The sequence below is a fragment of the Protopterus annectens genome, chromosome 4.part0 (genome assembly GCF_019279795.1).
Source record: "Protopterus annectens isolate FY-2018-M chromosome 4.part0, PAN1.0, whole genome shotgun sequence".
NCBI classification, from domain to species: Eukaryota; Metazoa; Chordata; order Ceratodontiformes; family Protopteridae; genus Protopterus; species Protopterus annectens.
In genome coordinates, this window is record NC_056733.1 from 481,465,363 (window position 1) to 481,487,008 (window position 21,646).

Here is a 21,646-nt window from a genome sequence, read left to right on the forward strand (position 1 = left end):
GTTTTAAATTACAAGTGTCATATGTTGAAGTACCAGCAGCATATTATGGGACTGCTTAAACAGAAAATGATGTTGATTCCTGACTGTGTTGAACACAAAGAATTACAGGATTTAATGTATTCTGCTGAACAAGTTAGTAAACATACTTTGCAATGTGGTTTTGACTCTTTAGAAGCATCTTGCAGGGCTGCTGTCACTGGGTCAGTACATAGAAGGCATGCTTGGCTTAAGGAGCAAAACTTGCCAGATCATGTTAAAGCTAAATTACTGGATGCGCCCTTAAACCAAGACCGCCTGTTTGGTAGCAAAGCAGTAGTAGTCCTCAAAAAGATGGAAGAAGAAGCTAAATCTATGCAAACTGTTAAAGATTTCTTGCAAGTACAGCCTCTCAGATTTTGTAGGCATTGGCCTTCAAAGAATTAGTCCTTTTCAGCCTTTTCCAGGCCTTCAGTCCAAACCCAGGAGCAGACCACCTAGGTTACAGTCTAGGAAAAATGGCACAATGACTTAACCTTAAACCTTCCAAGCCCTGCTCAACTACCTGCTCCCTTAAGAGGAAAGCTCGCCCTGCATGCAAAAAACTGGGAACTCGTTACCCAGGGCAAATGGGTTTTGAATATAGTTTCCCAAGGATACAGTTTCCACTTCCACACCCTACCATCCCCAAATGGTTGGCCAGACCTACCCTCAAATCAGTGGGCAGAGGCTCAACAGCAGGTTCTCTCTTCTAAGTATCAGGGCTATTCAGCCTGTCCCAGCAGAAGAAAGGGGACAAGGTTTTTATTCAGGACTTTTCCTGGTACCCAGAAAAGACAGCTCCTGGCGTCCTATCCTGGACCTCTCTATTCTAAACACTTTTTTGTTAATCCCAAAATTCAAGATGCTAACACTTCAACAGCTCCTTCCTGTGATAAGCAAAGATGCCTGGTTGGCAACTTTAGACTTAAAGGAAGCTTACCTGCACATTCCAATAAGGGAATCTTGCAGGAAATACCTACGCTTCAGGGCAGGCTCCATGCACTTTCAGTTCTCTGCACTTCCCTTTGGCTTATCTACTGCTCCCAGGGTATTCACAAAGTATCTAGCTCCAGCCGTTGCATTTTGCAGGCAGAGAAATATTCAGATATACCCATACTTGGACGATTGTCTGATTCAGGTGGAAAGCCAGGAGTTGCTATTAAAACATCTGGCATTCGAAAAGAAAATTATAAACTCACTGGGGGTACAGCATAAACAAAAAGAAATCTCACCTAGTACCCTGCCAACAAATTGTATTCCTGGGAGCAAGCTTGAATACAACTTCACAGATGGCTTTCCTCACTCCAGAGAAACAAGTTTCTTTAACAACCTACTTCAAACTACTGGCCACAAAGACCCAGCTATCTGCAAGGAAAATTTTGCAAGCCCTGGGGTTCATGGCCTCTTGCATTCTACTAATTTCATATGCAAGACTGCATATGAGGAAACTGCAATGGTATCTAAAAGTCTATGGTGTCAACATTCTCAGGACCTGGAATCAGTGATTCCTATCATTCCATGAATAAATACAGAGTTTCTTTGGTGGGCAGAGGCCTGCTACCACAACAAAGGGCTCCCTTTCACTCTACCCCCTGCCACCCAAACCCTAACAGATGCATCAGACTATGCATGGGGGGCTCACTTGGCAGGGCAGTGCATTCAGGGCAAATGGAACCCAAGACAGATGCACCTGCATATCACCCAAAAAGAAATGTTAGCTGTACAGAATTCCCTGACAGCTTTCAAGGACCACATTCTTCCAGGACAATTATTGGTAAAGACAGACAACACCACAGTTATGTGGTACATAAACAAGCAGGGAGGAACCCACTCGTACCCTATTTGCAGACTAGCCATGGCTCTGTGGAACACAGCCTTGAGCTACAAATTGCACCTACAAGCTCAATTTCTGCCAGGCAAGCTAAATTCACTGGCAGACGACCTAAGCAGAAACCTCATGGACCCACACAAATGGAAACTGGAACCAAAAATATTCATCCTCTTGAGGAATAAATGGGGGACCCCAGAGATAGACCTGATGTTCTTCATTCCACATTGCTGCAGTCCTAACCATTGGGTAGTCCGCTGTCCAGTCGGCCCGAATACCAAAGTATATGGCTGACGTCGGTCAAGGCGCATTAGACTGATGTCAGGACGTCAGGGTACTAATGCGCATGACCGACGTCATATCCTCAGTCTTTTTTGCCGCATGGTCCGATGCAGAAGCAGTTTTTGCGAGTGCAGGTTGGCGTTCTGAAATTTTCTGAAGTCGGAGTTTCAGACCGAATCAAAGTTGGCTAAGTACCCCGTTAGAACATTTTGGTTTTTCTTGCCTCAGTATTTAACCGGATGTCAGAAAAAGTGAATAACTGTATTTCTTGTGGGAAACAGATACCTCATAGGGATTACCATACTTTGTGTATACCTTGTTTAGGGCCTGAGCACGACGTTGTTGCATGCCGCTCTTGTGCTAGATTTAACAAACGCACTATTAAAAGAAGGTTAGACTGTGCCAGGTTAGTGTTTGGGAAGCGTTGTAATTATAAAATGCCGCCGGATGCTCCGCCGCTTCTTCCAAAAAGCGCAAGGACAAAGCTGCAAAGCCTAGAGTTGAAGAACCGGCAGTCCCGGACGTCGGTTCTTTAGCAGGCTCAGTGGAGCCAGAGGTTTTGCCAGGAGTTTCTTTGGAGTCTCAGGCAGAGACTTTACTGTTACAGGATGTGCCCTCTCAGGAGGTAGGCCAGGCTGAGGGGGCTTCTCAGGTAGCTGTTCTTCCCTCTCTTCCTAAGGTGGTTAGAGCCTCTCCTTCTGTATCCAAGCCTTCTTTGAGAGGTAGGCCAAGTTTAGCTTCAGTGGGGGCTTCTCCTACCACTTCAGGTTCTGTGCCCAAGAAACATATGCTTAAAATGGCAGAGGATTTGATTACTATGATTAGAGGTTCTATGCCCCCTCCTGATAAGAGGCCTAGGGTGGAGCCTGAGTTTGAGAGTTTTGAACAGTGTTCAGAGGCTTCTGAGTCTTCGGCTGAAGACTTGCAGGAGTTTCCTCCATATTCTGATTCTGATGTGGATGATTCCACTCCTTCAGCTTCTCCTCTTGAGGATTTTTCTTTTTCAGAGACTCTGCATTCCATGAGGGAGCATTTTAAATGGGAAGGCCAAGATTTCTCTGATTCCAGGAAGAGGCTTAGGGAATTCTTGTTTTTACCCCAGCATAGGCCCTTAGCTATACCTCCTGTGTTGAATGTGGTGGAAGATGTTTTTGCAGAGGCTTCCCTGAACCCTGATTCTTTGCCTCCTGCCCCTGTTAAGCCTGATAGGTACTATAGGGTGCCTGAAGCTCATAAGTATCTTTTTAAGAGTCCTAGGGCAGACCCGGAAACTGTTTCTCAGGGGCCTAAAGGTGTTAAGGCCTCTGTTGTTAAAAATCCTGTTCCTCCTGATAAAGAGGCAAGGGCTTTGGATAGATGGGGAAAGAAAGTGTATACTTCTTCCACTTTAGCCATGAGGGCGTTGAATTGTCAGTTTCACATGCTAAAATATCAAAATTATCTCCTTTCACAATTGAAATCTAAGGTGGATGCTCTGGCGGAAGGTATTGAGTGTAAAGAGATGCAGGATTTAGTTCATGTGGCTGAACAAGTGGGTAAGCATTCTTTGCAATGTGGTTTTGATGCTGTGCAGGCCTCCTCGAGGGTGGCTGCCACTGGTTCTGTTCTTCGCAGGCACGCCTGGTTGAGGGATCAGAATTTAGCTGAGCATGTTAAGACAAGGATTTTGGATGCTCCTTTACAGTCTGATGTGTTGTTTGGTTCGCCTGTGGAAGCAGTTTTAAAGAAAATGGAGGACAAGGCTAAGTCTATGCAGACTGTTAAAGATTTTTTGCAGGTGCAACCTCCAAGTTTAGCAGAAATTGGCCTACTAAGGGATGGACATATCCTGCTTATGATTCCCAGTCTAGGGGTAGGTCTAGACGTGGTAGGGGCAGAGCTCAAGGTTCTTTTAGGCCTAGAACAGGTAGTTCTCCTGCTCAGACTTCTGGTGAGGGCAGGGGTCAGTCCTTTCGTAAGCAGACCCAATGACCTGCCTTTTCAGCTGCCAGTAAATTCTCGTCTGGCAGCTCCTTTGGGAGGAAGACTGTCTCTTTTCAAAGAAAATTGGGATTTAATTACTCAAGACAGATGGGTTTTGGATATCATTCACCACGGTTACAGGTTTTATTTCCATACCTTGCCCCCTTTCAAAGGCATGCCAGACGTTCCTCCTCCACAAAGGAAAGATGCTCACAAGCAAATTTCTCTGTTACTCCAAATAGGGGCCATTCAGCCAGTCCCTGTACCAGAAAGAGGCCTAGGATTTTATTCTCGCCTGTTCCTAGTACCAAAGAAGGGGAACACGTGGAGACCAATTTTGGATTTATCTATCCTCAACACTTACCTGGACATTCCCAAGTTCAAAATGTTGACGTTACAACAGCTTTTACCTCTGCTGGGCAAAGATCACTGGATGGTAACTTTAGATCTCAAGGAAGCTTACCTTCATGTGCCTATAAGACTAAGTTGCAGAAAGTATCTGCTTTCGAGCTGGAAATTCTCATTATCAGTTCTCTGCATTGCCCTTTGGCTTATCCACTGCGCCCAGAGTATTCACAAAGGTTCTGGCTCCAGTGATAGCTTACTTCAGGCTAAAAGGAATTCAAATCTATCCTTACTTAGACGACTGCCTGATTCTGGCTCAAGAAAAGGAAGACCTTCTACAGCATTTGGAATATGTCATAGCAGTGCTAAGATGCCTAGGGTATTCTGTGAACGAAATAAAGTCCAGTCTAGTACCCTCTCAAGACATGTGCTTTCTGAGTGTGAGACTGAATACAGCAGCCCAGATGGCCTTTTTAACCCCGGACAAACAAAAGAATCTTTCCAGTTACTTCCATCAACTATCTCTTCAGTCCGGGCTGACTGCAAGGACAGTCCTTCAAGCCTTAGGGTTCATGGCATCTTGTATTCTGGTGCTTCCCAATGCCAAACTGCATATGAGGAAGCTACAATGGTATCTCAGAAATGTATGGACACAGCACTGCCAGGATTTGGACACTGTCATTCAAATAATACCTTGCATTCAAAAAGAATTTTTGTGGTGGGCTCAGGAATGTCACCTAAACAAGGGACTCTCTGTGACCCGCCAGAGGCGAGTCAGATTTTAACGACAGATGCCTCAGACATTGCTTGGGGAGCTCATCTAAATGGAAAGTGGATACAAGACAAGTGGCCTGCCAGACTACAGCATCTACATATCAACATGAAGGAGATGTTAGCAGTCCAGTTTGCGTTAATGGCTTTCAAGGAGTTACTTCTTCCAGGGCAGGTGTTGATTCTAACAGACAACACAACTGTCATGTGGTACAGCAACAAACAAGGTGGAACACAATCTTATCCTCTATGCAGGCAAGCAGTGATTTTATGGGAGACTGCGCTCAGCTTGCAACTAGCTCTTCTGGCAAGGTTTCTGCCGAGCACAGAACTCCTTAGCAGATGTGTTAAGCAGACAAATCATGGATCCCCACGAGTGGAAACTGGATCTTCATGTATTTCAGAAATTGACAGTGTCATGGGGAACTCCAGACATAGATCTGTTCGCTTCTCCACTAAACCACCAGCTGCCAAAGTTTTGCACAAAGGGGTTTCATCACACAGCTTGGAAAGTGGATGCTCTTTCTTTCAGTTGGAAAAATCTTCATGTGTATGCCTTTCCACCTCTGCCTCTTCTTCCAAAGGTGCTCCTAAAGGTCAGACAAGACAAGCCAAGGATGATTTTAATAGCTCCAGATTGGCCTCGGCAACACTGGTACCCACTACTAAGGAGTCTGGTACGGAAGCCTCCATGGCCTTTACCTTTGATTCCACACCTGTTATCTCAGAAGGACGGTCACCTGCTCAATGTCAAGCTTCACTCTCTTCATCTAACAGCCTGGCATATTCTGTTTTGAAACACAGCAGGTCTCAACTTCCTCAACAAGTTTTAAATGTGATTATGGAAGCCAGGAGACCTAGTACAAGGAAAGTATACGCAGAAAAATGGAAGAGATTTTTATTTTGGAGTGCAGCAAAGAATTTGGAGATTTCTGAGCCTAATTTGAGTGTGGCTCTTCAATATCTTACTGAGTTATTGGACAAAGGTTTGTCTTTCTCTTCCATTAAGATTCATGCTGCAGCAATTTCAGCTCACTATGATTGTGACCCACCTTTGTTTTCGCATCCTTTGTTCAAGCAGTTTCTTAGAGGGGCAAAGAATATAAGACCCCAATGAGAGCTCCTACTCCTGCTTGGGATCTCAATTTTGTGTTGGAGAAACTTACTCTACAACCTTTGAGCCTCGGCTACTGCTGAATTGAAATACTTGTCATGGAAGACTGCTTTTTTGTTGGCTATTACTTCTGCAAGAAGGGTTTCTGAATTGCAGGCCCTTATGGCAGTAGAGCCCTTTTTGATTTTCCATAAGGATAGGGTATCATTACGTACTAATCCTTCCTTTATGCCTAAGGTGGTTTCTAGTGTGGCTTTAAACCAAACTATTCATTTGCCTACTTTCTATGCAGATCCCCAAAATAAGGGGGAAAAGATTTTGCACACTTTAGATGTACATAGGCAGTTGCGTTATTATTTAAGCAGAACTAAGGATTTCAGGCAGTCTCAGCAGTTGTTTGTTTCTTTTGCTTTGTGTTCTCAGGGCAAGCCTGTGTCTAAGCAAACTATTTCAAAGTGGATTGGGTTTTGCATCTCATTTTGTTATTCCCATCATGGCAAGGAGGTTCCAGCTGGGATTAGGCCTCATTCCACTAGGGCTACTGCCACTTCAACAGCATTTCTAAGGGGGGTGGCAACTAAGGATATTTTGGAGGCAGCTACTTGGAGTTCAGTGCATACTTTCTCTAAGCATTACCACCTTCCTCTCTACTCTAAATCTAGGGCTGGTTTTGCCACAGCTATTTTGCAAGGCATGTTGACAGCTCCTGCTTCCTTATGATTTGCCAGCCTCCCTTACCTCTGCTTTGGGATTCTACCCAATGGTTAGGACTGCAGCAATGTGGAATGAAGAACATAGTACAGTTTTGTACCTACCATAAATGTAGATGTTCGAGGATCCACATTGCTGCAGTCCAATTTACCCTCCCTCCTTCCCCTCTGTGTTTAGGGGTGGTGGTGTGGGTTAGGCTATATTCTTGTAATTTTGTATATATTGTACATATGTTTGGTGCAGGGCTTTTTGGTGTTTTTGGTTTGAGCCTTGTCTTTTTAGGGTCTTCTGACATCTGGGGCAAGAAAAGACTGAGGATATGACGTCGGTCATGCGCATTAGTACCCTGACGTCCTGACATCAGTCTAATGCGCCTTGACCGACGTCAGCCATATACTTTGGTATTCGGGCCGACTGGACAGCGGACTACCCAATGGTTAGGACTGCAGCAATGTGGATCCTCGAACATCTACATTTATGGTAGGTACAAAACTGTACTTTTGCCTCCCCTCAAAGCTACCAATTGGACAAATTCTGCACAAGGAAAGTGGATGCACTCTCAGTTTATGCCTTTCCCCCTCTGTCTCTCCTCTTGAAGGTTCTGCTAAAGATCAAACAGGACAAACCAAGGGCAATACTGATTGCACCAGACTGGCCACACCAGCACTGGTACCACCTCTTGTGCAGTATGGCACTGCTGGAACCATGGCACCTGCCTCAGACCACTTCCCTGCTGTCCCAGCAGGCGGGCCAGATTCTGCACCCTCAGCTTCAAACCCTGAACCTTGCAGCCTGATTAATTACTTGAGCTGTCCGATAGCATCCCTCAGTAAGCAGGTGCTAGATGTCATTCTGGAGACAAGGAGGCCTAGTACTAGAAAATCCTATGCTGAAAAGTGGAAGAGATACTGTTCCTGGAGCCAGACTCTGGGGATGAGCACAACGGTGCCTGGCTTACCTCATATTCTTCAGTACTTAACAGAAATGCTCCACAAGGGCTTATCCTTCTTGTCTATTAAAATTCATTCCTCTGCCATTTCAGCACCTTATAATACTGAACCTCCCTCTTTTCTCACCCCCTGTTAAAGCAATTCCTCATTGAGGCCAAAAATTTAAGACCCCCCAGGAGAGCCCCTCCTCCAGCCTTTGACCTTAACTTTGTATTGGAAAGCTCACTCTCCCTCCTTTTGAGCCAGCTGCAACTGCAGAGTTGAAATACCTCTCTTGGAAAACAGCCTTCGTTCTAGCCATCACTTCAGCAAGAAGAGTGTCTGAATTCATGCCCTCATGGCAGTGGAGCCCTTCATTATCTTCCATGCAGACAGGGTTTCCCTCAGGACCAATCCTTCCTTTATGCCCAAGGTGGTGTCTAGTGTGGCCCTTAATCAGTCCATTCATTTGCCTACCTTTTTCCCGAATCCACAAAACAAAGGAAAACGAATACTGCACTCTTTGGACGTGTACAGACAACTTAGATTTTATTTGGACAGGAATAAGCCTGTCAGAAAATCTGAACAGCTGCTAGTTGGCTTTGCTGCAAGGGCAGAGGGGAAGGCCATTTCAAAGCAAACCATTTCTAAGTGGATAGTCCATTGCATTCATTTCTGCTGTAAGCACCATGGAAAACCTACCCCACAGGGGATAAGATCCACATTCCACCAGGGCTGCATCTACCTCTACAGCCTTTCTCAGAGGTGTCCCTACCAGGGACATCCTAGAAGCTGCTATCTGGAGCTCTGTACACATCTTCACCAAGCATTACCACATTCCTATTTTTTCTAAATCCAGAGCTGGTTTTGCCACTGCAGTCTTGCAGGGCTTAATAGCTGGCCCTAATGCTCTCTAACTTCCTCCTCCCTTCCTTAGCTTTGGGAATCAACCCAAATGTGATGACTGCAACAGTGAAACACGAAGAATATAGTACAGTTGTGTACACTTACCATAAATGTAGATGTTCGAGTGTATTCACTGTTGCAGTCCTGGTTACCCTCCCTCCAGCCCCCTGACTTCACTTTGCTCTACCTTTCCTTCTTGTTTGGTATATTTAAGCTTTCTGGTGTATTTGCTTTCTGTTGGATGGGTACCATAACATATAATTGCTTCCCATTGTGGGGGCACCTGACATCTGGGGCAAGAAAAACTGATGTAATGGCTTCGGCTGCATGTTTATTCCCCTGACGTCATGTAAGAAGAGACAACATCCAACATAGGAATCCAAGACACTGGTATTCAGGCCAGCTGAGGGCTACCTGCAAGCAGATAACCCAAATGTGATGACTGCAACAGTGAATACACTCGAACATCTACATTTAAAGTAAGTGTACACAACTGTACTTTTCACTCCTTCGACCATCCCGTCTCTCATCCATTCTCCGACACATGCATACCCTCCTGAGATCAATTTAGGTCAAGTTCTTTTGGCAGTTATAAAATTAAAAACACTACTTGCATGGGTTCTGACAATATCCCTGGATGCCTGCTGAGAAGTGTGAAGTCCTGATTATCAAAACTGTCCCTCATTTCTTCAGTCTGAGTCTCTCCACTGGTTATGTCCCCAAGGAGTGGAGGATGGCAGTTATGGTGCCTTAGCATAAAGGTGGTCTGTCCTCTGACCCTGGAAATTACATGGCTATTACTTTCACTAGTATTATTTGCATGAGTTTGAAAAGAGTTATAGCCGAACATATAAATTAAGGACACAGATAACTTTTCACCCCTGGATACACATAAGTTCAGCTTTGTAAAAGGCAAATTGTGCCTGCTCAGCCTGGTTGGGTTCTTTGAAAAGAGGCCATGGATTGTGGGCATACAGTCCTCAGTGCTCATCTAAACCTTGCATGGTATTCAGCACTGTTCCCCCATGCTGAGATTATTGACAAACTCTTCCAACTCAGCATTAACCCATACATAATTTGCTGGATTGGTAATTCGCTGTCTAGCAGAACCCATACCGTTATGGTTGATGGCATCCCACCAAGATCTGTCCAGGGCCTTCTCCTCTGGTTTAGTATTTCTGTGATGAAAGCTGATATCAAGGGACTTTGGCTAGCTATGTTTGCTGATAATTGCCCACTGGGGGCATTTAGCAAATCCCACTCTGATACTCAAATTTTCCAGCAAGGGATGGACCATAGAAATGCTTGGTGTATTACTCACAGTCTTACCTTAACACCAAGAAATTCAGCATAGTTTCCTTTGATAAATTTACTTCATTGAATTTACTATCACCATTGCTTTCTGTGTAGGTAACATTTCACTTCCATTTTACATTGTCATCAGGGACTTGGGTGCATATGTTAACAAACTATCCTTTGACTACCATGTTTCTGGGGTAGTTAGAAATCTTTCTACCTTTGATAGCCACATCGCCAGAGTAGTCAGGAAGTCCTTTTGCGTGGCACATCTCATCATAAAAGGGGTTCTCATCCAGGAAAAAAGAGGTCATTGTTCCCCTCTACTCGTCGCTCATTAGACCCGTTATAGTGTACAATGCCCCTTTTGGAATGTACCTCACAAGACATCTGCAGCAGCTGTAAGACCACAGAAGTACCTCACAAAGAGGATTACTGGCATCAAACAAATGCCCTGCACTGACAGCCTCAAAAAACTCCAGCTTTACTCCGTAGCATATCGCCTACTCCGAGGTGATCTCTGCCTAACATATAAAGCTATGTCATACACAGAGCTGTTGGACATGCTCCACCTAAAGAAATCCCAATCCCTCCGAGCTACACGCTCTAGGGACATAAACCTTGTCACCACAATAAACAGGACACACTGGAGGGATAGATTCCTGTCCCAGAGACTTCCTATACTTTGGAACAAGCTCCCCATCTATGTCAAGCAAAGTTCTTCATTAGCACTCTTCAAGAAAAATCTTGATGAGTGGATGGGAAATAGGAAATACACCCCGGGGATCACTTCTATATCTCTGCTGGACAGGGGCACAGGAAAATAACTTTCTTGGGTGGCGTAAGCTATGGAACCTTGCTGGCTAGGCTTACTTAGGACCTTGGGCCGATAGCCTAGTACCTACCTATGAACCTTGCACTACTTATTCTTTGTTGCATCTCCTGAGGGTCTAAAGAAGTTTCATTCCCACTTTTATTCATCCCTTATTTGGGCCATTCATTGAGTATAGTTTACCCTTTGGCATGTATCGCACCAAGCACCTAAACCAGTTTGAGGGACCTCAGCATTTCCTCACGAAAAATATCTCTAGTCTCAGTACACTTAGTTGTTGTGGTAGGCTTAAAGCTCTCTCTCTCTATTCCGTGCCCTATGTACTCCTGACCGGTGGTCTCTGCTTAACTTTCCATGCTATGAATGACCCAGCAGTCCTTGAACTCTCACATAAGTAGAACAAGTGGTAAAGCAAACACCTGTTCTAGAGACCTAAATAAACACTTTCATATCAACAAGACCAGATGGTGTAACAGATTCCAAACCTAAATTGTACACCATTTCTTGAAGAGGCTGCATGTACCTGTCTAACAAAGTACTTCCCTAGCAACCTTTAAAATCAGTCTACATGACTGGATTGTGATCACAATTTTTTCACCAGGAATACTTGGAGAAAGTCTACTTAATAGAGAGCACAGGGAGTTTCCCACCAGTACTGTGTAATGCGACTGACCTTGATTCTCTTTCGGCCGCAAGCTTAGTAAGAACCTGTGAAGTTTTAGCAGCAGCTGTCAAAGGCCATGGTTCAGACCTGCAGCGTACTACTACTGTACTTCAGAGTCAAGACCATTGGCCCCTTAAGAACCGGTGCAGTTGCTCTTTTTTTCTTTCTTCAGGTAAGTGTTGTCCAAGTTGTAGAACGTTGCTGTTTTCTTCTGTATCAGTGAAATTTAGTTGCTAAAATTTATTTCAGGATTCCTTAAAGTTGATATAATGTATTTTGGATACCTTACAGTTGTTATAGTTTATTTTTAAGTACCATACTCAGCAGTTTATGTGAAGTGTCACTGCTCCAGTCATTGCTGTTTTTCTAACAAAATCTGAAGTAGAATTTGTGCTTCTGATTCAAGGACACACTGATTAACAAAGGTAAAGCTTTCCTTAACATTATTCATCACTTAAATTTTGTTATGTGCAGTTTGTACAGACTTTCTTGGGGCAGGGGGTACTACAGGCACTAGCATTATTGTCATTTAATGATAAGCTATTAATTGGGGGGTACTCTGCTTTTAATGGTTGATATGCACCACTGCCTCTCTACTGATTTACATGCACTATCTTAAGCAGTGAATTGCTTATCTGAACAGCCCAGACATTTGGATAAATGGGGTTCAGCTGTAATGTGGGTTACTCATTCTTTATCCATACACAAGTACTAGAACTGATAGTTACAGATGTCAAGAATTATTTTACATTTAAATGCGGAAGCTGCAATATATGTTCACCAGTCAGCGGATTGAGGCTGGAAGGGAACATAGCCATTATGAACACCAAGTTGAAATACACTACTGTGATCATTATTTCATGTATATTCCTTAGAATCAAACATTAGTAGTGTACACAGAAGGCGGCTGTCTTTTAGGAGTAGGGGTGAGAAGGTATGCTCTGTCTGACAGAAGCAAATTGAAGTGTAGCATTTTTGCCATTTCTTCTCGCACTTAGATCCACATTTAACATCAAAGGTGTACACAGTATGTGACTTTTTTTGTTTTGCAGGGGGGGGTGGGAAAGTTGGGAAACATACTGGAAGATGCTATTATTACATGAGTAAGTTAAAAAATGGTTTTGGTAGGGTTATTGGAGTGCACATCTTATCTGAAATACCTACTTTATTTTCACTTTGCAAATAGAGGCTGTGTATTTATTTTATTTACTCTTTCTTCACTAGGTAAGTGGACTGGTCTTTTGACCATTTTCAGCCATGACCTGAGCTCAGAGATATGGAATAAGAAGTTACTTAACTATTGTCAGTCTGTCATTTGCAGTTAAATCAAGTAAAGAGATGCTTTTGAAGTGCATCTTTGAAGCTTTTAATAGTTTCTAAAATGTTGATGTCTGTAGGTAGGTGGTTCCAGGTAACAGGCCCCAGTCTAGAGAAGGCGGTCTCATCATCAGCAGTTTTAAATGGAGAGTATACTAGAGAGAAGCTGTTGTCCTTTGATCTGAGTACATATAATGGTTGTCTTGTAAAGGTAGTTTCACTCTTGAGGAGGGCAGTAACCATGTTTTAGTGCCTTGTAAGTTAAAATATTTAAAGTGGCTCTATAAGGCAATGAAAGCCATTTGGAATTTTTGTAGCAAATTGCAGTGGTGTATCTGGAGTCGGCTAATACAATGAATCTGCAGATTTGATTCTCAGCAGTCTGTATTATATGGGTATTGTGGGCTGAATGCATAATGAGAAAAGGAAGGCTGCATTCAAGTTTGGATATTAAAATATTTTAGCAATGGCCCTGCAAGCAGCAAGCTTAAATGAGGTGACTGAGCTTGTAATATAGTTATAATTGAGCAAGGACTTTATTAGTTACAAAATCTGTGTTTGTGGTGAAGGAAAGTGTAAGGTTGAGTATTAGGCCTAGATACCTCTGTTCAGTGACTTAAGGTATTATGTTCTCATTAAGATCTGTTAAGAGAATAGGATGAGTAGTGGGTAATTTCTTGTTTGAGGCAGACCATGACATTGTGTTTCTTTGAGTTAATTAGTAGTTTATTAGTAATGGACCAGGTGCATAACTGACTTCCCTTCATCCTGTGCACTGCTTGGGATGTTTAGGGGCAAGGATAGGTAATCACTGTGCTTCCCCTGTCATTATTCTTATTCCATTGTCCTCCTCCTCTTCTCTTTTTGCTTATGTTCCTAAGGAGGGCTTGATTCTCCAAATCAGACTGTTTTCTGGGGAATTTCTCAGTGCTGACAGACTGTTATTTAGCTTTAGCATTGACCTAAAGAGGGGCAAGAAAGAACCAAAGATTTTTGGGGAAGAGGCCACCTAGTTACTTGGTGCAAGATGATGTCCAAGGTAAGTTTGTCAGCCTAGACATGGAAAAACAGTGCTCAGCCATGAAAGTTGAGTGGAACATCAGTCAGCCTTCTGGTTTTACAAGTAAAGTCCACTGCCTGTTAAACCACTTGGGGGATTTGTTTTTTCTCTCCCTACCCATATATTCAGTCCATCTCTCTCTCCAGTTCAGTGGTAAATTTATTTCCTAGCCCAGCCTGTCGTAGTTGATACTTGTAGAGGATGACATGAGCTGTGGTGGAACAAAATACTAGATCTGTTTTTCCATATGCACCCATCCTCTTCTTTACACCTTTGATAACTACATCTGGTTGTAGTATGCACTGGGCACACTGTAAAGGTTTTGCATTTTATGCAAGTGTCTTGTCTCCTAAGGCAACCCCGTACACCTCCCACAGGAAGCTTATGGTTCAGCTAGTTCCCACAATCTTTTCCAAAGAATCTGGTAGAGAGAAGCCATGCCTTGTGATGTGCACACACCTTGTATTCCCCCTTTCCACCCCAGCTTGGAATAGTTGACAGATGGCTTCTCCTTTCCCATCTATCCCCACCATCTCCTTGTATGCTTAGGATAGTAACTGAACCCTAGATAGCTTGGTCATATTCAGAGCTCCATACTCTATGCCATAAAAACTTCCCAATACAAGGAACTTTTAAGGAGGACTCAGTGTCATCATTTAATCATTTGTTTAGTGTTCAGTAGTACCTTTGAACATAATATATAAGGAACTTTGGATAGGTTCTTTATCAGATTGTTTTCTGGCCTGCACCTTTGTTTTTTTTCCCTTTCTCCATGTTTATGGATAATCCTACCTTCAGCTTGTAATTTATAACTGGCTTTTGCCATTGCTTGGAATGTTTTCTGTTTGCATGACCTGCTGTGTTCCATAGCTCTGAGACAATAAAATGCTTCTGAAAGAGCTTGCCATAGGTTCATAGGTGGTTGCAAGGCTGTCTGCCCAGGAACTATTTTAAGCCTAACCAAGCTTACCACAAATTTGCCATAATATTGCTGACATGTTAATACCCCAAGGAAATTTACAAGCTGTTATATAAGCTTGTACACATCAAGCATTCACAGCCTGTCCCTGTCCATTAGTGGCACAGGTGACAAACCAGGGGCAAATTTGTGATTTCCCATGCTTTGGTCCAAGTTACAATTAAATATAGTTAGGGATGAGATTTGCTTCACATAGGAAGCTTTTTCCATAGAAGGGATAATCTTTGAGACACACACACACCTGTCCCTCCGACATGTCTTTTGTCGGAGACAGGTTTGTGGTCTTTAGAGTGGGTATTTCTGATGCTCTGTGTTTTGCAGAAGAGCAACAAATCAATTGGTGTGTGATCAGAGGATTCTTTGTAGGTTAGGCATAGATAACTGCACAACTGTCTGTAGGAGGCCAAGTACAGGAATAGGGCTTTGAGACAGTCCGTATAGGTCTTGCTGTTTATTCCTTGTGTGTTTTTGTAAGGAACCTTTGTAGTCTCTCAAGCTGTTTCAAGCGCCTGGTCAAGTAACATGACTAATGGTGTGTTGTACTAAGTGATTGGTCTGATGAGAGCCAAGTACAGTGAAACTATGATCTCCTTGGACCCTGTATGGCAAGCTTTTACTTGTAAGGTGTGCAATGTAGAACGATTTTCTCACCATAGTAGGCACATGGTGGTCAAAGGCAAAGTTACTGTCAACATGTGTTCCCAGATTCCCGACCAGTGGGTCTACTTTTAGGGGTGTTTTATTAATGTATTAATTTTCAGGAGTAGACATCTTTCCAAGGGGTGCATTTTTTCACATTGAGTTTGTCCATGGTTCTGGCACCAGTTATTTGTCTGCATCAGGCCCTCTTGAAGGGCACCTGTGCTTTTAGGTGATTCAGTGACCACTCCTAGTTTGCAGTTGTATACAGACTTGGTCATCCAGAGGACCTTGACATCACAGAAGTAGATGTCAAAAAGGAGAGGCCCCCAGCACTGATCTCTGTGGGACTCCGCTAGTGACTAGCTTCTTTGTGGAGGTGGATTCCCCCTGTCCTAACTTCATTTTCTATCAGTGAGGCAGCTGGCCTTCTATCGAGTGACATGGGTTTATGCCTAGTTTTGTAAATTTATGTACAATTCCTGAGTGAAGTATTGTGTCTGGGTTGAGGTAGGCTGTGTGCAAGGTTTGCCTTCATCCACAGCTTTAGTGACCTTCTAAAAAAAAGTCCACAAGGTTAGAAGGCATGACTTGCCTTTGATAAAACTGAACAGGGTAAAAAGATACAGAAGGAGAGATATCATTCTTTTTGTTAAAGATTTTTTTCTATTTGTGGCTACTTTGTATTTTGGTATTTTTTTAAATTTGTTTTGGATTCTTTCTATTGAAGTTAAACATCCAGTCCCCATCCTGTATCCGGATGTTCATCGTGCATACAGCTGCAGTCATAACAGATGGGTTCTCCTGCCGTCAGGCGGGTCCTCGGTTGGCATTTAGGTATAAAACTGTACTTTCTTCAACCTTTCTACTTCTCACCAGTAAGCCTCCTGTTATCAGCGACTCCTTTTATCCTTTTCATCTCTCAGCTGCCTGTTAACCATCCATTATCTGCAGTCATTTGATCCATTCATTCCCTGTAGGATAAGAGCCAATCACAAAGGCAAGTCATTCAGGCAACTGCTGTAGGCTTTTTTTTCTCCACATTTAAGCCTAGCCCCATCCCTTGGTGGCTGATGTAGGCACCCACTTTACCGCAAACAGCGGTGAGAGCTCCCACCGACATGGTAATGAGGGCTACCATCACCAACATGGTATGTCAAGCCCACATCCGTACTGTAGCTATGGTTTTATCATTTGCAAGTTAGTACAGGCATTGGAAAAAAAAACATTAGACCATTATCCCCACCCCCGATAGATGAGATAGACATTTGTCTCCTCTGCCAGCTTTTCCAGCATCCTAGCTCAAGTAATTAGTCAGGGTTTAAACCTTCCATATCAGTATGTGCTCCATACTAATCTTTGACACATCTTTTGATGTACTTACTATCAAACCTTCCTGTTACTGTATTCCCTTTTGGCCACAGTAACATAGAAGGGTGGTGTAAAATTCTAGATTCCTCCTTAGAGGTGAGAAGGCATCCTGTCTTACCCTATGGGGTGCCAGCAGTATATTTGTGCACTCTTCCATCTGCTGGATGTTTGATAGGTTTGTAACTTTTCCTATCATGATCTGTTTTTGTTACTGCTTTGGGAGAAATTTATTGCAGCATCTTGTTGAAGGATGTCTAGATCCCCATATTATTATTATTATTATTACTTTTTTTTTTTTTTTTTTTTTTTATCAACAACAATGGAGGAAAATACAGTGATTGTATAGGTGGCTGTGATAAGCCAAGGCAAGAAAATATTTCAATGGATCTTGTCATGGGGCAGTTGAGCTTTTGTTTGTATGATGCATTGACAGAAAACGTATCGAAAATGTACAGTAAGGTGTCACTTAACTAATCTGTTTTGACTGGAATATTTCTTTTCAATGCGCCACAGTTTTGTCTGTCTCGTATCTTTGCAAGTTGGTTGGATCACAGATGACAGCAAGAGTGTAATGTTTTCAATTGTTACTTCTGTGACACCGCTTGCAGTTTGTGTAGTGAGAGTTTCCTGTATTTTATGTGCACTTGTGTTTGCATCTGCTTTTGTATTTCCTTGATTTTTTACTTGATTTGATGAGTCTGTGACTTGTCTGTAGTGGGAAGGTGGAAGCATTCCAGAGCCACAGGAATTAATGTCGTAGGATTATCACCAAAAGAAGTATCACACTTGTTTGATGGTCTTAATGCTTAAAGGCCTACATCTTATAATAGGCATTAGTGGAAGAAGTACTGTGGCAGAGAAGCTGTTAAATAACCATTTTTTAATATGCAGTTGTAGTAAGAGCAAAAGAATAAAATGCATTAATTTAAATTGGTGGGTTTTGGTTGGTTTTATCTAGATAGTCTAAAAATGCAGGTTAATAAGAATATTTATCTTCAAAAGGATTGCTGAAATGGAAGAGTAGATGTTTATAAGGAATTTTAATTTTAACAAATGTCATTGCTAATCAGAACAAAAACTGTTTTTCTTTTCTTTATCTAAGTTGCAGGACAACCTAATAAAAAAACAAGAGGAGAAGGAGATTATTTTGCCAGCGAGAAAATTAAAAATATAGATGCAAAGATTGGGCTATTTGGGAGAGAGCTAGCCACAAAAATTGTTGACCATCCATCACAGCAAAAGACAGTGGCAGCTGCACATAAGAATGACATGGGCAAAGTTCTCCATGATCACAGCAAAGACAGTATTACTGTTTTTGTTAGCAATCTCTCATACAGCATGGACGATCCAGAAGATAAAATGAAAGAAACCTTAGGCAAATGTGGAGAGATTGCAGAAATTCGCCCTGTGTATAGTAATAAAGGCAATTTCCGAGGCTACTGCTATGTTGAATTCAAGGATGAGAAGTCTGCACTAGATGCTCTGAAACTGGATCGAAAGGAAATAGATGGAAGACCAATGTTTGTGTCACCTTGTATTGACAAGGCCAGAAATCCGGAATTCAAGGTGAAGTACCTAAAAAAAAAATTTTGTTTTAATTTGTATAAAGTGTTTTTAAAATACTTTACGCTTCAGAATGTATCGAAGTTGTGCTATTTATCTGCTTTTTTGTGTGTGATACATTGTCTGAAATCAAGGACCATCATTAGTGGGATTACAGTAGGAAAGTAGAAATAGCCATCTGTCCTCTGTCAGTTTGACTGTTCTTTGAAGCTGTCAAGTTTAGGCAGTGTATCTCCTCCACTGGTGCCTGGTGCATGTTTTTAACTCTCTGATATTGAAACATCACATTTGAGACAAGGAACATGTGTACAGTTTTCAAAATAAACAAAATTCACCATCTAAAGCAGTATCCTTACTGTTTAGCCAAGTCTTGATGGTTTGTGACTTCAACTAGTTTAGCATACCAGATGTGTCGGGCCACCACTGATGCTTTAAGTCCTTGTAATTTCATATTCATCACTTTATTAATATTATTATTCTATGTTGGCCTTTTCTGTGCTCTCATTCCTTTGTCTTCAGTCTTTCCCAGCATTGGTGCGTTCTCCAGTGAATCCAGATTTTTGCATTATGTAGCAAAATTATTTGAATTTGTTTACATTAGATAATCCTGTGAAAATGTGGATTTATTTTCTTAGTCCTTGATTGATCTAAGCTTGCAGTCCATGGACTCTTGGAAAGCTTTCTGCAATACCACAGTTGAAATGCATCAGTTTTCCAGAGAATGATCTTGCTTATAGTCCAACTATCACAGCCATATGTTATGTGTGTGTGTGTGTGTGTGGGGGGGGGGGGGGGGCATAACTTTGACATACAGACCTTTGTTGATAGTATGGTGGTGATTATTTTTTTATCCACGTTTGCCATAGCTTTCCTCCAAAAAGCATCTGTCTTTTAATGTTGTTGCTGTAGTCACCATCCATAGAAATCATTGAGCTCAATAAAATAGTGTCACATCTATTTGCAAATAATTCCTAAGGTTCGATTAAACAAATCAGCTTTTGTACTCTCTTCTTTCACCTTCAACAACAGCCTGTTCATTGTCTTCTCACTTTCATCCATCAAAATGGTACTGTCCGCATATCTGAGGTTGTTAGTATTTCTCATGGCTATTTTGATTCCAGAATCTGATTAATCTAACCCAGTATTTCAAGCTTAAGTAAGGTGACATTATATAGCCTTGTATTCCTTTCTAAATATTAAACCAACCTGTTATTCCATATTTGGTTCTGATTTTTGCTTGGGTGGTCTGCATATAGATTCTTCAGGAGGCTAATAGTGTGACCCAGTATTCACCTTTCTCTTTAAGAACTTATTGCAATTTATGATCCACACACCCAAATTTTTGTGTAATAAGTAAAGCAAAAAACTAAATGTTTATCTAATATTGCCTTGCTTTCTCTGTTATTCAGCAGATGTTGACAGTTTCATCTCCAGTGCTGATGCCTGTTCTGTAACCAGATAGTATATCTTAACAGTTCTTGGTATATAAATTGCTGAAGTGCAATTTGCAGAATTTTAAACATTACATTAGTAGCATGTGAAACAAAAGCAGCAGCTCAGTAATTTGAGTACTCATTTCCTTTGTTTAAAATTGTAACATAAATAGACATTTCTAATCCAGTGGTCACTTTTTTGTTTTTCAAGTTCTTGAAAATTAAGTAATACTATAACAGCATAATTTTGCAGGATTTTAAACAGTGTAGCTGGAATTTCATCACTTCCTGCAACCTTGTTACTGGCAAGGCATGTCCATTTGGTGTACACTCCAGATAAAGGTGCATAACATTTGTATCCAACACATTAAAGTGGGCCCTACGGTTAAAATTCAAGCTAGAAATTATGTGTTTGATTTAGATAGTTATTTTGATTGCAAGTCCAAATATGTAGTGTATTTAGGGTTATGTGAGTTGTGTCCGGCTTTTTACATAGGGAGAACTAAAAGATGTTTGCGTTCTAGGATCTATGAGCATTTAAGAGCTATAGACAAGAAAGATGATAATGCTTTGGCCAAACATTTTTCTTCCTGTTGTGCACAAGAAAGTGTAATTAAAAATTTTTCTTTTACAGTGATATATCAGGTTGTGAATTATGAATATAAGTGGGATGCTGAGGATGATCTTGACTGGAAAGAATATTGTTGGCAAGTTAAAATGAATGCATTTGTTTTCCCTGGTATTATTGACAAAGAAAACTTTAAAATTGTACTGAAAAGAAAGGGGTTAAGACACTGATGGAAGTGATCATGTGATTTTATTATGCTAGTTAAGATGTGTGAGTAGTTTTTGTAACTTGGTCTGATGAAGTTTATTTTAGATGAAAACACTTACCAGTTACTTTGATAGTGGTTTTAAATATGTGTTATTAAACTTTATTGTAATAGAAATTTTAGAGCCGTTTTTTTTTTTTGTTTTATTTTTTTTTTTCATTTTTGTGGAGTTTTTTTGAGTTTTTTATTTATAGTTAGGTTTATTTTATGTCTCATTCAGCGTTGGAGTCCTTTTTCCAACCTGATTCAAATTCTTTGGTTATGCCCTCGGGGTTTACATTGCATGACACCCCCAATGATTCTTTGTTGGATAATGGTCGTGGTCATGTAGAGAAAGTGCCAATAAATGGAGGGAATGATTCTGGTTCAAGAGGTATTTCTGCAAGTGGAACCCCATTAGGAGCTGTTCCGAAGAAAAACGGAGGGATTAATGGACCCAATACAACACAAACAGACTACATTGCTATGGATACCTTCCTTGAATGGGTTTTAAAAAGTCCAGCCATTCCCTTCCTTACTATAAGCCCAAGCCTCTAATGTCCACAAATCTGAGCCGGATATTAGCTTAGCTGCTGTGTTTAATGCTTTGGAAAATAATATGGTAAAGATTAAGAAACTGCAATGGGACATATTGTTTTTCAAAGCTTGTTTAGCTGTAAAAAGGGTCCTTAGGGGGCTCAGCGTTTTAAGGGTACCCTCTGGTCATGATTTTTCGCAAGACCTGTTGTCTGCGTGGAAGGCAGTGCATGAGGCAATGGGACTACGCTATGTGCAATTACTGCTGAAATAAGCA

The 21,646-nt window shown here is 41.7% G+C and overlaps 1 protein-coding gene across 2 annotated transcripts in view; it reads left to right on the plus strand.

The window, feature by feature from the left end:
* SART3 (spliceosome associated factor 3, U4/U6 recycling protein) overlaps positions 1-21,646 on the plus strand; it is a 1,581,088-nt gene that overhangs the window by 1,404,944 nt on the left and 154,498 nt on the right. For both annotated transcript variants that reach the window (XM_044068408.1, XM_044068409.1), the window contains exon 16: positions 18,127-18,590. In XM_044068408.1, coding sequence (XP_043924343.1) covers positions 18,127-18,590 — 464 coding nt within the window. The remainder of the gene's footprint in view (positions 1-18,126; positions 18,591-21,646) is intronic.